The sequence below is a fragment of the Littorina saxatilis genome, linkage group LG15, assembly GCF_037325665.1.
Source record: "Littorina saxatilis isolate snail1 linkage group LG15, US_GU_Lsax_2.0, whole genome shotgun sequence".
NCBI lineage: Eukaryota > Metazoa > Mollusca > Gastropoda > Littorinimorpha > Littorinidae > Littorina > Littorina saxatilis.
Genome location: NC_090259.1, coordinates 33,639,760 through 33,655,648, shown reverse-complemented (window position 1 = coordinate 33,655,648; position 15,889 = coordinate 33,639,760). Strand labels below are relative to the sequence as shown.

The 15,889-nt window shown below is 46.0% G+C and overlaps 1 protein-coding gene across 1 annotated transcript in view; it reads right to left on the bottom strand.

Annotated features, from left to right (window-relative positions):
- The window catches only part of LOC138949126 (abnormal spindle-like microcephaly-associated protein homolog), a 49,695-nt gene that overhangs the window by 2,352 nt on the left and 31,454 nt on the right, over window positions 1-15,889 (bottom strand). The window contains exons 15-23 of the mRNA XM_070320885.1: window positions 12,960-13,161; window positions 11,953-12,026; window positions 10,980-11,180; window positions 9,794-9,988; window positions 5,094-9,395; window positions 3,528-3,677; window positions 2,965-3,135; window positions 1,635-1,827; window positions 606-760 (exon numbers count right to left, since the gene is read on the bottom strand). Of these exons, the coding sequence (XP_070176986.1) occupies window positions 606-760; window positions 1,635-1,827; window positions 2,965-3,135; window positions 3,528-3,677; window positions 5,094-9,395; window positions 9,794-9,988; window positions 10,980-11,180; window positions 11,953-12,026; window positions 12,960-13,161 (5,643 nt within the window). The remainder of the gene's footprint in view (window positions 1-605; window positions 761-1,634; window positions 1,828-2,964; window positions 3,136-3,527; window positions 3,678-5,093; window positions 9,396-9,793; window positions 9,989-10,979; window positions 11,181-11,952; window positions 12,027-12,959; window positions 13,162-15,889) is intronic.

Here is a 15,889-nt window from a genome sequence, read left to right as displayed (position 1 = left end):
CCAAATTTCCTGGAAACCGTCAAGTCCGGATACTTCTTTGAGTAATCTTCTTTCCACTTCTGATAATAGATTCTCTTCTTCTCTGCCCCACACGCACTATCGCGCTCTTCATCGTCAGTTTCGTGTCGGTGTCGGTGTTGTTCCTTTCTTTTTGGAGGCATTTTGCAAAAGGACACCAACAGGCAACACGTGTAACCAAAGTCCCGGAAGAAGACACCGTTCTAACCGGAAATTGACGAAAGACGTCTTAATACTGAGAAAACTATCGCAACTTTTTACCGAAAACATCACAAATATTTTTTTCTCGAAATCGCGCCAAATTGCGGAAGATTTCAAGCAGTGCGCGGACAAGCGGAAAGACGATCTTAAATCCGTAAAACTTCCGCCCATTCCGTAAGAGTAAACAGGTCTGCACATACCTTGGCCAGGTTGAGGAGCACGCTGACAGAGTACTTGATGAGCTCCATGTGATTAGACTAGAGTGCTCGGTGCACCTGGTTACACACACATACCTTGACCAAGTTGAGGAGCACGCTGACAGAGTACTTGATGAGCTCCATGTGATTAGACTAGAGTGCTCGGTGCACCTGGTTACACACACATACCTTGGCCAGGTTGAGGAGCACGCTGACAGAGTACTTGATGAGCTCCATGTGTGGCAGACTGCGGTTACAGCTGAGGATCAGACGATAGATGACATCCACCGCGTTCACCTCCACCAGCCGCTCACAGCATCGCCATGACAACCGTGTTGCCACGTCTACAACACACACACACACACACACAGGGAACAATGGTAAAAAAAAGCTGTTTGGAAATCGTCTGTTCACAAAAACAGATTGACAAAAAGAAATTGTCTGTTCACAGTTCCTTTGTGAATGTGTACTTTCTGGCCACTTTTAGAATTCAAAGTATTCTAGAATTACGTGAGGTGGTAGGATGGAAATATATTGTAAGAGTTGGTGGTGCCAGATCAAAGCTGTGTATTCACAGCACTTTGCCAGGTATTTTCCAAACCGGTATCTCTCCACAAGCACCAATCCTAGCTCTCACAGAAATCAGCCACTCTGTAACTCAAAATGCTCAAGTCAAGTCTAGCACACACTGTCAATATCCATGTCCCATTTGTGAAGGAAAACCTTTGTCAAAATGAATTTGAACTGATATGTATGACTGACAGCTCATTTTATTTCATGTACTTGTCTTTTACGGGTAAAACTCCTGAAATGACTAGTTAACAAGGCCCCTGCTGTACACAACCACCGTCGAACCTGCCCTAGCAACCACCTCTTCATAGCGACCACCTGCTAATTAAGATTACCACACAGGATCTCAAACAAGTTTTTTCTATCCAATTCACCTTCCATAGCGACCACCCGTCTATAAAGACCACTTTTTGTTGATCCCTTAGCTGGTCGTTATAGACATGTTCCACTGTATCAACATTCATTCATATACCCTTCTGTAAATCGATAAATGTGGCAGCGGAACGGAATTCAGATGTGGATGGAGCAGTGAATGCTGGGACGTGGCGGTGTGAGAGCAGTGAATGCTGGGACGTGGCGGTGTGAGAGCACACTGGGACTAGGACCAGGTGTCAAGGCAGCAACAACAACAACAACAAAAATTCATACCCAAGTGCATGAGAGCGTCCAGAATGTAGGCCAGCTGCTTGTAGTTCAGCAGGAAGTCCAGGGCGGACGTGGTTCGGTTCCTCAGTTTCTTGTCCTCCGTCGCCTTGTCGTTGGCCTCCTGCACTCGTCGCCTGGCTGCCGCGATCTTCTTGCTGGTCAGGCTCAGTCGCAGGCGTCGCCCACGCCACAGTGCCTGGCGTCAAAACAAGGAGAAAGTTGGTCAATTTTATGTCAGCGGCACCAATGCTTACTGTCACTGTTCCTGATGGAACAGGCTTGGTTTTACGAGAAACTTTAATACGTTCATCTGAAGCTACTTTGAGTTACAATAAAAACAACAAACAAACCGTTCTTTTTCCACAACAAAACAAAACAACGACAAAAACTTGACATGAGATGTCAAAACAAAGAGAAAGTCAGTAAATTATGGGTATGAATAATTATAAGATGCTTACAGTCGCTGCTGCTGATGGAACAGGCTTGGTTTCACTTTAATACACACTGATATGAGATGTCAAAACAAAGAGAAAATCGGTCAATTTTATGTTTGCGGCACCAAAGATGCTTAGTCTCTGTTCCTCATTGAACAGGCTTGGTTTCACGAGAAACTTGACTACATACAGTATGCCTTGACTTTGCACCGAAAGAGGTCAGTACAACAGTAGCAAGGAAGATCCTAGCATGAAGATGTGAATTTAATGAAAGCTGCAAATCTCAGCACAGGACACTAAGACTAGAGTAGTGAGTTGTTCCCAGACATAGAGGACAATAGGTCTGTTGGACTTGGATTCAAAAATATATGTCCATCAAAATGTCCTGGCTGCAAATAAAATGGTGTGTCAAAAGACACCCCATGTGTCAAAAGACACCCCATGTGTCAAAAGACACCCCATGTGTCAAAGCTATCGGACATTCGACCAGCCTGGGGTCAGAACAATGCGACAGTTTCAAAAGTATCCACAAATGACCACAGACAGAAGTCTGTGGGAACAACACTGAGACTGAATTGCTTTATGCAGTACAAAACTAGCAAATAAGGCACAAGTTGAAAGAGGAACTTAAACACTATGCTTCAAACATCATGAGAGGATAACAGTGTCGCTCCCATACTGACGACAATAGGTCAGTTGGACCTAGATTGAAATTATACAATGATCCAACTGTCCTGGAGACAAAAACTTTGTTTTGTCAGAACACTTCCTACGTGTCAAAACTATCGAACGGTCGACTAGCCAGGGGTCAGACCAATACGTCAAATCAAAAACAAGTGCGTAAATGACTGAAGACCGTGGCCTGAGAACAACACTGGGATAATGTCTCTCTTCCATACCTGAACCATGGTGATCTGCTTTATGCGTCGTTTCTCTTTCTGCCCGATCAGCCATTTCCTGACAGCTGACTGGATGAGTGTTGCCGCTCTCTCCTGTCGCTCTCGTCGCTCCTGTGCCTCCTGTCTGGCTCGCAGGAAGCGCACTCGCTGCAAGAAGGCTCTCATACGACGCTGAAAATACACACACACGAGACACAGTCACGTTGGAGTTATTTTTATTGTACATTGTACATGCATAAAAGATTTAGAGTAAAAACAGCCATTCTTTTTTTCCAGCAAAACAAAACGACCTGTCAACCAAAACTTATTTTAAAGACAGTTTTGAGATTCCTTTAGTTAAACCAGATCTCTCACCCAAACCTCCAGCCTTAAATAGACACCACTCTCTTTTCTAATTTCAAGGATATGTGAACTTAATAAAGTAATTTTTGTCCACTACATGCAGCCTACTGCTCAGTTATTTGCCGATTCTCTCTCACACAAAACAAAAGGATCTGGGGTGGGGATGGGAGGGGAGCTGTATTGGGGAGGAGGGGGAGGTGAGGGGTGAGAGATCAACACACCTGCAGCAGAACAATGTAGTGCAGCTGTCTCTGGGCCTGCCTCATCATCACACAACGTCGGTGCCACCGCTGAATCGTCACCACGGCAACATGACGGCGAGCAACCGCCACAAAACGCTGCAGAAACTCTGCCCTCTGTGCCTGCTTCTTCTGAAACACATAGTTTGTATGCATAATGCAGTTAGCATCCACATCAGACTCTCACCTCTAATCTCTCAATGTTCTTCAATGGTCAATGCAATCAGCAGCCATACCAGACGCTCAGCTTGAATATTCTCTGAACAACATCAAATTGTGTTCACAACCTAGTCCTCTTTTAAGTGTATAATATAACAAAAATGTATTATTCCTAATTATTTTGTGTCTCCTTTAGCTTGTGGGTGCATACGTATGATACAATCTTTGACAAGGCCATGGAAATGTATCCATGCAATAAGGGTGTCAGTTCATGTTGCTTGTTCCACTCTGCGATCCAAAATCAAACAGGTACACATTTAAACAACGGCATGTACCTTCAAAACTACGAACAGCAATGATGAATTCTCAATCAATGATAAGGGGAAATAATTGGCCTCAACACAAATGGATTGAAAGCGATAGAAATTCCATACGGCATATGAACAAATCAGAACCACACACACACGAATAACCACATAAAAGCAAATAAACTAAAAGCCAACTCCAACAGAAGAAACAAAGAAACAAGAAGGGCAAAGCCCATACGACTCACATGCTTGACCTTGACCTTTACATGACCTTGACCTTCAGGGTCAAGGTCAAATAACTAAACCTAGCAATGACATCATACACTAAGAACTGCTTTACACATTTTTCCTACCAAAATACATGTGACCTTGACCCAAGGTCAAGGTCATCCAAGGTCATGCAACACAAAGCTGTTAATTCAAGACATAGGAAGTACAATGGTGCTTTTTGGCTCTTTCTACCATGAGATATGGTCACTTTTAGTGGTTCACTACCTTATTTTGGTCACATTTCATAAGGGTCAAAGTGACCTTGACCTTGATCATATGTGACCAAATGTGTCTCATGATGAAAGCATAACATGTGCCCCACATAATTTTTAAGTTTGAAACAGTTATCTTCCATAGTTCAGGGTCAAGGTCACTTCAAAATATGTATACAATCCAACTTTGAAGAGCTCCTGTGACCTTGACCTTGAAGCAAGGTAAACCAAACTGGTATCAAAAGATGGGGCTTACTTTGCCCTATATATCATATATAGGTGAGGTATTGAATCTCAAAAACTTCAGAGAAAATGGAAAAAATATGAAAAATAGCTGTTTTTTAGACAACATTTATGGCCCCTGCGACCTTGACCTTGAAGCAAGGTCAAGATGCTATGTATGTTTTTTGGGGCCTTGTCATCATACACCATCTTGCCAAATTTGGTACTGATAGACTGAATAGTGTCCAAGAAATATCCAACGTTAAAGTTTTCCGGACGGCCGGACGGACGTCCGGACGGACGACTCGGGTGAGTACATAGACTCACTTTTGCTTCGCATGTGAGTCAAAAAAGGAAACAAATGGAGAGATTTTTACCTTTTCAAGTTGCCCCACTTTCCAAGCTCTGAAGCATCTCTGCAAGGTCAAGGCTGCTCCTACTCGTCTCCTCTTCTGTTCTGCAAGTCTCCTATCCCTCCGTCCCCTGAATGCACTCTGTAAGGTCAAGGTTGCTTGCTTCTTGCGCAGGAAATCTTGGCGCTGAACAAAACCACGGAAAGTGGCCTGAATCTGACAAGCAGCTTGTGTTTTCCTGGCCAGAAGTCGAGCTTGGTGTTTACGGAAAGCTTGCTGGATTTTGACGGCAGCACATCTTTGTTTGTGAACTTCAAGTTGCAAGTGGCGAACAAGAAGGAAGAAGCGAACTCTGTTCTGGATTAAAAGGATGGCCGACTTTTTCTTGTGAAGCATCTGCCGAGCATGATGCCCTCGTGCTGCAGACTGTAGTGTAATCACTGCCTTCTGTGTGCAAAGAAATTCTCTCCTGACAGGCAACATTCTGGCGTAGGACTGTATGCAAACTGCTGCTTGAATCTTTGCCTGCTTCTCTCTGGCTTGCCACCGACGGAATGCTTGTTGTATGCATACGACCGACTGTCTCTTTTCAAGGAAACTGCTGCGTTCTTGTCGGCAAAGTGCATTGCTTCGGACATTTCGTTGAAGCCGTATAACGGTCTGTCGCAGCGTTTGATAACGCTGTCGCTGTACGCAGCCTCTGAACACAGCCTGCAGCAGGATAACACGCTGCACAGCCATGTTGTAATAGATGCGTGTTTGGTGCCCGCGGTACTGGGACTGTATGACAACAGCAGCTCCCACTTTGAGAAGAAAGTTGCGACGAATCTGACGCGTCAACAGTGTTTCTCTCCACCGTCTCTGGATCTTCAGGACAGCTTCCTTTGTCACTGTGGATGATCTCCGGATGAGGCACCCTCGCATGCAGGCCTGTAGACGTACAACCCTCTCCACATCTTTGCTGTATTTCTTCTGTTGTACGGCACGACGGTAATGTTTTTGGATCACTGTGGCCGCACAGTTCCTCTTCTCTTCTTGTCTGTGATGGTGCTCTCTCCATGCCGTCTGTAACGTCACGACAGCTTGTCGTTTGCACAGAAAGTCAGCTCTGATGGCAGCAACAGAGTTCTTCGCTCTTAGCCATCTCTGGATGCAGATCACAGCCTGTTTCTTCTGTGCGTACTCCTTCCGCTGTAGCCAGCCTCTGGTGTGTGCCTGTACAATCAGAGCGGCCGATTTCTGATGCTGGTACTCCTGCCGTGCAATGTGTCCTCTTGCATTTTTTTGAATGACCACAGCAGCATCTCTGATCATGAGGAAAGCGGCGCGGAAAATCTGACCCACACATTTAGCTCTGTAGTGTCTCTGGCAATCGATGGCGGCTCTGCGGACAGCCTGGTATCGCCGCCTTTGCTGGAACCCTCGCACGGCTGACTGAATCTTGACCGTGCTTTCTCTCACCTTGATGAAGCGTTGCCTGGCAACCCAGCCTCTGTACGCCGACTGGATGGTCACGCAGGCTGTGCGAGTAGACGCAAATTCTTTCTGCTGCTGTCGACCAGACAGGAAAGCTCTCATGTGGCACTGAAGTGTGATCACTGCATGCTTCGTTCGCAGAAACCATTGCCTAGCCTGGTGTCGTCTGAAGTCTCGCTGGATCACCGTCGCTGCCCTGTGGAGACCATGGACACGCTTGCGTGCGAGATGACCTCTGACCCAGGCCTGAATACAGGTGACAGCTTTTTTGGTGAGTGTGTAGCGCTCAACCTCTTGTCTGCACTGAAGACTTGATCTCCATCGTCGCTGAAGCGTGACGGCCGCCTGGTGCTGTGCCTGATACCGTCTCTGAACGCTCCACCTCCTTACCGCTGTCTGAATTGCCACGCTCGCCTGCCGCAACCTCAGGAAATACTGGCGCTGCTGACAGCCCCTTGCTCTAGCCTGAAGCTGAATGACAGTTTGGCGGAACCTCTGGTAATCTCTCGCTGCCTCCCCACAAAGCAGCTTGGCCCTGAATCGTCTCTGCAGACACACGGCAGATTGCCGCTGTCTCTGGAACCATCTCTGCTCCAGGAAGCGACGACAGTGGGACTGAGCAAGGACAACACGAGATCTCAGCTGCAGGTAATACGATCGCACCACGTAGGCCTTCCAGGAAGACTGAATAACGACAGCTGCACCCAGCATCAGCTGATACTGTAGGCGTGTGGCCTGACCGACGCGGCGAGCCCGGAACCGTCTCTGAACCACCGTTACAGACTTGACCATGAGCAGATAGCTTTTTCTGACCGCTCGTCCCCTCGCTGCAGCTTGAAGTTGAGTGGCGGCATATTTTGTCTCCAGGAAACTCTGCCTCTGCTTGTGGCCTCTCCAGTATTTCTGTACAGCCACTGCAGAGTTCCATCGCCGGAGAAGGTCTGCCACCACGGCCTGGAACCTGTCGTGTGTCTGCTGGTAGTCTGCCAGCATGGTCAGCACCTGTTTCATCTCCTGGTACTTTCGTCTGGCCTGCTGGCCACGGACTTGCGCCTGCAGCAGAATCACGGACCTCTGCAGGGTCTTGTAGCGCCTCCACTGGTGGTAGCCTCTGACCGAGGCCTGGATCTTCGTGGCTGCTTTCTCCCTCCTGGCCGCCTCCCTCAAGGCGCTCACCTGTCGGCGTGCACGGTGCATGCGGTACACCGTCTGAATCCTGACAGCGCTCAGGTGTCTCATGGCTTCCTGGCGTAACGCTCTCACTTCTTTGACTGCCAGGTATCTGCGGTAACCAGACTGGATTTTGACAGCGGCTGCCCGTCTCCGTGCCTCCAGCTGCAGAGCTCTCAGCGTTTTGACGGCACAGTATCTCCGGTAAGCTGACTGGATTCTCACCGCACACACCTCTCTCAGCGCCTCCGTATGTAACAGCCTTGCCTCCCTGCGAGCTACAGATCCTCTGAAGTAAGCCTGCATGGTCAGTGCTGCCTTGTTTCGCCTCGCCTCCCGCCGCAGAGCCTCAAGCTGCCTGCGAGCTGTGCGACTTCTGTAAGCAGTTTGGATAACTAGAGCTGCTCCCTCTCTCCTTGCTTCCAGATGCAAAGCCTCAAGTTTTCTGCAAGCTTTCAGAGTTCTGTAGGCAGTTTGGATGACCAGAGCTGCTGCCTCTCTCCTTCCTTCCAGACGCAGAGCCTCAAGTTTTCTGCAAGCTTTCAGAGTTCTGTACGCAATTTGGATAACCAGAGCTGCTGCCTCTCTCCTTGCTGCCATACGTAAAGCCTCAGCCTCTCTGCGTGCAAGGTGCCCTCGGATAAAGGCCTGAATCAGAACAACAGCCGCCTGCTTCCTGGCTTCCCGTTTCTCTTTCTGCTGCCGGAACCACCTCTGAATAACGACAGCTGCTTGTTTTATGTTGATGTACTGCTGCCTTGCTGAGTTTCTTGATTGATGGGCGCGCACAGCTTGCTGAATAACGACAGCTGCCCGTTTCATTTTGATGTACTGCTGCTTTGCCGAGTTTCTTGATTGATGGGCGCGTACAGCTTGCTGAATAACGACAGCTGCCTGTTTCATGTTGATGTACTGCTGCCTTGCTGAGTTTCTTGATTGATGGGCGCGCACAGCTCGCTGAATGATGACAGCTGCCTGTTTTATGTTGATGTACTGCTGCTTTGCTGAGTTTCTTGATTGATGGGCACGCACAGCTCGCTGAAGGATGACAGCCGCCAGTCTTAGGGCTCGGTACTTGACCGAGTACTTGTAACAACGGAAGTGTTTCTGTATGACAAGGGCTGACCTCTTCTGTTGAAGAAACTGCTTGCGTTGTTGGGAGCCTCTGATGTGCTTTTGGAGTGTTACGGCTGAACAACGTTTCTGCTGGAACTCCTGTCTGACCTCAGCACCCAACTTGACCGCTCTGAACTGTTGCTGGATGATGGTGGCCGCTGTTTTCTGCATCAGGAACCCAGTCTGAGCGCGATCCGCTTTCCACCACGCCTGAATGCAAGTAGCTGCTTGTCTCTGTCGGAGAAACTCCCGCCTGCATTTCCTCCCTTTCCATGCGCTCTGCAACGTACATGCTGCTCTGTCTCCCTCCTCTCTCTGTCTCTCCCTCTTCTGTCGGTAGGCTCGCTGGATCACTGTGGCCGACTGTTTAGCCTGGAGGAACTGTTTGCGAACTGTAGCCCCCTTGCTGCGTGCGCGGTAGCGTGACTGAATGAGACGGCAGGCCTGGCGCTTCCTGTTGAATGCCAGACGAGCCTTGTGTGCTCTGAGCCACCACTGGATGGTCAGGGCTGATTGCTTCTGACGACAGAGTCGCTGTTTGGCCAGGAAACATCGAGCAGACGTCTGTAAAGGGTAGGGAAAAAAGAAATTGAAAACTGTCACAGATCAGTTGCTGTAAATGTGCAAGAAGAGTACTTGATCATCATGTGTGAATACAAATAGTCTGTTACTGAGATTACATCTCAATAGCACAACGACTACCTGCCTGGTAAAAATATAACTCACATCAAATTTTAAAATCAAGCAAATGTAAGTAAAATTCAATGCACTTTTTCTCTCAATAATCTCTTTCCTCACCGTACCACGAATGTAGAAATAAAAGATTAACAAAAAATAGTCATTATGCTATGTTATTGTCATACTGAGGACCAGTATTGTTGTGGCAGCTGTGTGGACAGGCAGTATTCCTCAAGTATACACAGAAAGATGCAAGACTGGGTGCACAACCCTAAGTGACCCACCTGTATCGTGGTTGCTGCTCGGTGCAGCAGGCTATCTTGCTTGGCCATTTTAAGGAGATTGGTTCGCACCCGAGCCCGACGCCCCCTCCACGCCGCCTGAAGACACACCGCCGCTGTCTCTTGTCTCTGCTCTGTCTTGATGGCATTATACTCTCTCCACGCTCTCTGGATCACAATGCAGGCTGCCATTTGCTTCTGTAAAATAATTATTGTACAGAAAGTTGTAATTTGTGTCAAAGACAGACTGCTGCTACTCTTCACTCTTGTTATTTTCACATCACCGCTGTCATCTAATTCTACCTTCATGCTTACAGTGTATTCTTAAACTCTTGGGAGTATTTCTGTTTTTAGATTCTGCTTTCATAGGAAGAGAAGTTGCCATATCTCAAGGCTATTTAAAGATCCTGCATTGTAACATGAAATGTTTGAAATCCACACGTCTGGGATAATAATATCCCCTTTGTTTACAAAGATGCATGTGGGGTATCAAAGGTTTGCCTGAAAATGTTCCCCAGCCACCATTAACATGATAGGGTCATTACTCTAACTTGCTCCAGAGCTTGTTTTCTTGCGTCACAGGGCACATATCAAATTGCTCAAATGACAGCATCCAGCACAAACATGCACCCCTGCAATAGACAGATCTAGATGCCCAACTTTTGAGCAGTGTGTACCGGGAGCAAAACAACGTATGCATTTGGAACATGGAGAAAAAAAGTGAGTCACAGGTGACACAATATCTACACGTACGCGTACAGGTCTTTGCTACACGTTCTATCATCTAGAACACTGTATCGACTCGCCAGACGCAGGATTCTGACATCTCTGTTTCTACTGCCAGGAAAGGCAGGGTCTCGGGGCTGCAGAAGGCCCTCAGTAAGGGCCAGGGGATAAAGCCCCCTGAAGCTGAAGAGCTTTTGTGTTGTTGGTGTTGGTTTTTGTTTACTAAAATAAATCAGGACGCAAAGGTACGTATGAAGCACAGCTTTGCTCACTCTCATTACATAATTACAATGAGCACACACACACACACCACACCACACACACACACACACACATTTTTTTAACAGGCTTGAACGAATCTCGAGAATGACTCCTGTAGCTTTGACATTTTCAGAAAATCATAAAATGACCTAATAATCATATGTTCGCTCATGCCGTGTTCACTGCGTTCCTGCAAACCCACCTGTCGCATCCTGGCTGAGCGACGCAGACAGAAACGCCGCCAGCCAAGCTGGATGATCCGTGCAGCGCGCGTCTCCTCCCGCAGGTCCAGAAGACGGGAACACATGTAGGACACGTACGTCACAACGACGCGTTCGTCAGGGATGGTGTTACACATGTCGGACGCTTTCAGCATCAGCGGGATTCCTCCCAGCTCGGACACCTGTCATGGGAAAAAGCTTCTAGTCTTGACGGTCATTTTTTCATTCATTGGTGAGTGGACGCAGCAACACATGACAAAACACAGACAATGTCAGTTCATCTACCCCTCCCCTTTTCCACCAGTAAACAGCTTATCATATAATCTACACAATAAACTCTCATATATGCGGCTAATAGACGAATACCGGAAATAACTGTATGGGTTGTGAAAGAGTTGCCTTTCCTTGGAAAGCTTGAGTCAAGCAGCAGGTGACGTTGTAGGCCAATCACTAGCAAGCGGGTTGTCTCAACACATGGTCTCTTGATCTGTGCACTGAGGAACGCGATCACATCGGCAATGCGGATTGTCAGCTCTGATGTGTGTACTTTCGAACAAAAGAGATATATTGAGCAGACAGTGAAGAAAAAGCACAGATTGTAGCTAATCCTCACTGGGATGTGAGTCGTTGGCATGATTTCACTGGCACAGATTGCAGCCTCGTGCGGAGACACGCTGTTTGCTAGTGATTGGCCTACAATGTCACAGTGTTATTATGGAAAAGCAACTCTTACACAACCCATACAAACTTGAGTTATTTCCCAACATTGTCTTTTACTGTAAATGGGTGGACTTATGTCAGAAAGGAAACAAAATCTGAGGATGACAGACTGCAAGAGACAAAACCCAGCTGCATAATGCTAACAGCTTTAATGATAAGAGCTAATAAGGAAAAAATCACATTTTGAACACATCTATCCAGCCATATATATATCAGCCAAGGGCTCAGTCTTACCTTCTCATAGAGCGTCTTGAAGTTTTCTTTCTCATTGGCCAGCAGTTTCTCAAACAGGGACTGGTCCATCTCTCCTGTGGTCAAAAATGTTTTTGTGATCAGTCAAACATTTTAAGAATAAGAAACTCAGCATAAGACAATAAAGCAATAGAATAGAATGATCAAACGAGATTGAAAGAAAACACAGTGCTACAACTTAAATAAGTACAAGAAGACTCCAAAGACTGCAAAATTCTAAATCCAGCTCTCATCAGCCTCTTCTCAAAAGCCCACCACCATTAATAACGCCAATTCAAAACCTCACGGTGCATTCTTATTTTTAAATCTCTATATAAAGCTTTGGAACCACAAACTTAGGAAATAGGAATGATCTTTACTTTTCCTTTGTTCAGACCGTTTTTTTTCTCCCCTACACACTGCTGCCTGAAGGGCGGGGATGTAGCTCAGTCGGTAGCGCGCTGGATTTGTATCCAGTTGGCCGCTGTCAGCGTGAGTTCGTCCCCACGTTCGGCGAGAGATTTATTTCTCAGAGTCAACTTTGTGTGCAGACTCTCCTCGGTGTCCGAACACCCCCCGTGTGTACACGCAAGCACAAGACCAAGTGCGCACGAAAAAGATCCTGTAATTCATGTCAGAGTTCGGTGGGTTATAGAAACACAAAAATACCCAGCATGCTTCCTCCGAAAGCGGCATATTGGCTGCCTAAATGGCGGGGTAAAAACGGTCATACACGTAAAAGCCGTGGGAGTTTCAGCCCATGAACGAACAAACAAACTGCTGCCTGAATTACACTGGAACCCCCATTTTAAGACCTCCAAACATGTGAGAAAATCAGGTCTTAAAAAGGAGGGAGTCTTAAAATGGGGGTTAATTTACAGAGGCTATGAACAGAAAGTCTGAAAAAAGAGGATCTTAAAAGGTGTTTTTTTCCTGAACTGTATTAGTGACTGCCAAAATTGCAGCTTCTGGCCTCGCCATAATTATGCACTCGTTAAAGCTGCACCAACCTCCAAACTGATTGGTTCCCCAGTCCTGGCTAAGCTCCGCCTCCTCGTCAAAAGTTCCGTCCTCCTCATTCTCGGCAGCCTCCTGGACGCTCTGTGAGGTGTGGAAGTGGATGTTGTGGAGGGGGAGGAGGGAGGGGTGGTAGTGGTGCAGCAGGCAGCACAGGGCGCGGCCGTCAGAGAACGACACTGTGAAATTCTCCACCTGGCACAGAAGATAAGCGCAAAGTGCTTTTAGTTATGCGCTATAGAAATCTCCTTAATAAATAAATAAATAAATAAATAAATAAATACTCTGGTTACTTCCCTTTCCTGGCACAAAACATGTCTCTTTCCTTCCCTTTTAGAGCCTCAGTGATGTCAATTTCCATTCATATGGAAACCGAACTAATGTTAAACACTTCATCATGATATATGTCAAGGAAACTCTTTAAGGGTTGATTAAAAAGTATTTTCTTTGGGCACAAAATGAGGTGATCTAAAACAAAAAGAACACTTTTTTTTTCAATACAGTGGAACACCCCTTTTAAGACACCCCCCCCCCTCCCCCCCCCCCCCCCAAATTAAGACTTTCTCCAATATGTGACTTTCAATTTCCTTTTTCAGATTCTTTGTTTCATAAGCTTTGTAAATTTACCTCCATTTTAAAACTCCCTCCTTTTCAAGACTTGATTTTCTCAGGTCTTAAAGGGAGGTTCCACTGTAGCAAGGAAAGTTAGAACCAGGACATCTTGATCATAAAGTTTTCTAACAGTCTTTCTTGTACATACAAAAAGTACTATCCACAGCAGTAGTAAGGAAAAGGTATAAACCGGACCCTTTTTATTTGCGCAATGCGCAATGCGCAAGGGTAGGGACCAGCATAAAGTGATAGGTTAAGGTGCCTGTGTTTAAGTAGTGATAAGGAGATATTGCGGATAAACGGTTTATTGCGTTTTATATTTTGTCATGTGATTTCATGTGCCTGTACCTGTTGCTCGGTACTAATGACCACTCCAGGTGGGGTAATGACAGGATTACTGCCCCCCGGCCTTTTTTTATTGGTGCTTAACGCGGCTGGGTTACTGAGCCGCCTCCTTTCTATTGACAGTAATCCCCTCCCATTTTCTCCGCGCTTCGCGGAGCCCTCTCTCTTTAATAGCTATGTAGTTTGGTGCCCTGTCAGGGGAGGTGTCAGGATAAGGTAATAAAAATGGTATCCCTACTCTTTGCGGAGCCCCTTCGCCGATAAAACCACCAGAGGTGGCCAGCGGTTAGAGAAGTTTAATAGGAGGTGGTTTGCCTACCCCGAGGGTTGATTAGGTTTTAATGCTTAGATTAGTGCTAGACAAATGGTGTGGGGTGGGTGTGGAAGTTAGCTCGACTGATGAGAGGGATGGGAGCTGATGTACACATATATCAAAAGTTTTAACAAGTAGACTCAGATTGTTGTTTTTTATGTGGGTGTTATAAACATCGGAGGTACATTTTACACCGAACACGAGTTGTTCTACAGTCAGTCATACATAATGTTAGGTTAGAGACTGATCACGTCTGAGCATTGCACCACAGAGATGCAAGACCTAAACATGTTAGACCTTGTTGATTGGTCAGCACTAAAAATAGAAACGGTTGTTCTACATACAAGGTTTTGATAGGTACACCAGATAAGATAGGTATTATTTTGTTTTTGATATTTATTTTCTTCGTTGTTGCGGTGTTTAATTTTTTTTAATTTTGTTGTTGATAGACTATGTAAGAGGTAGGGTTATATGTGTGGTGGGAATAAAATGTAAGTGCAAACACACACACACACACACACACACACACACACACACACACACACACACACACACACACACACACACTTCCGATCACACACTGTTTAATTTTTTTTAATTTTGTTGTTGATAGACTATGTAAGAGGTAGGATTATATGTGTGGTGGGAATAAAATGTAAGTGCAAACACACACACACACACACACACCTCCGATCACACACACCTCCGATCACACACACCTCCGATCACACACACACGCACACACACACACACATACACACACACACACACACACACACACACACACACACACACACACATGCGCGCGCGTTTACACAAGTACTTCCAAACAAGAAGGTAAAAAAGTCAGACGTAAAGAGTAACAAAACAATACATAAAACTGCTCACGGTAGCATTCAAGAGTTATACAGACACATAGTTATTAACTTTTCCAATATGATCATTTTATTATAAAAGTGACAGCAGTCTTTTGAATATTAAAAATATTAAAAAAAAATTAACATTTTGCATACACATACATTAAAAAAAAAAAAAAAAAAAAAAAAAAAAAAAAATCCAAATCATGATTGTCAATTTAAAGGAACGAGGTGGTCCCCGGATTAGTTGTCAACTTCATAACCACTTCTTGGTGTCACAGGAAGAGGATTTACGGTTGTGACAGGACAGTAAGCTGGACATGTGGAATACAGGGGTCGCTGTAGCTGCTGAGGGTATTCCTCGCTTTGTGTCGAAGCCGTGGCTGTGGTTGATGGTGTTGAACAGTAGTAGTCTGACGGCGGATACTCTGTGTGATTTTTCGGATGTTTTTTCTCCTGCTTCTCCTCTGTGGGTGACAGAGAAGATACCTGTTGGTGGAAGTCTTCTTTGAGTTTTTTCTGCACTCTAAGCAGTTTCTGAAACTTTTTCAAGTCCAGGGTGACTCCTCTTTGGGTGGGGACAACACGCCCACCTTTGGTGCGGGTAGGAACAGCATAGTGGCGAATATGGATTTTTACATCCCCTCTCCACGTTTTTACTGAGGCAAAAAGGCTTCCACCTAGCGGGTAGCGTGTAGCCGGCTGTGGTGGCTGCTTCATGGTCCCTGAAGACATGATCGACTCCGCAAAAATCCTCTGTAGTGGTCTTTTTACATCCGGCCTGTCTTATATACAC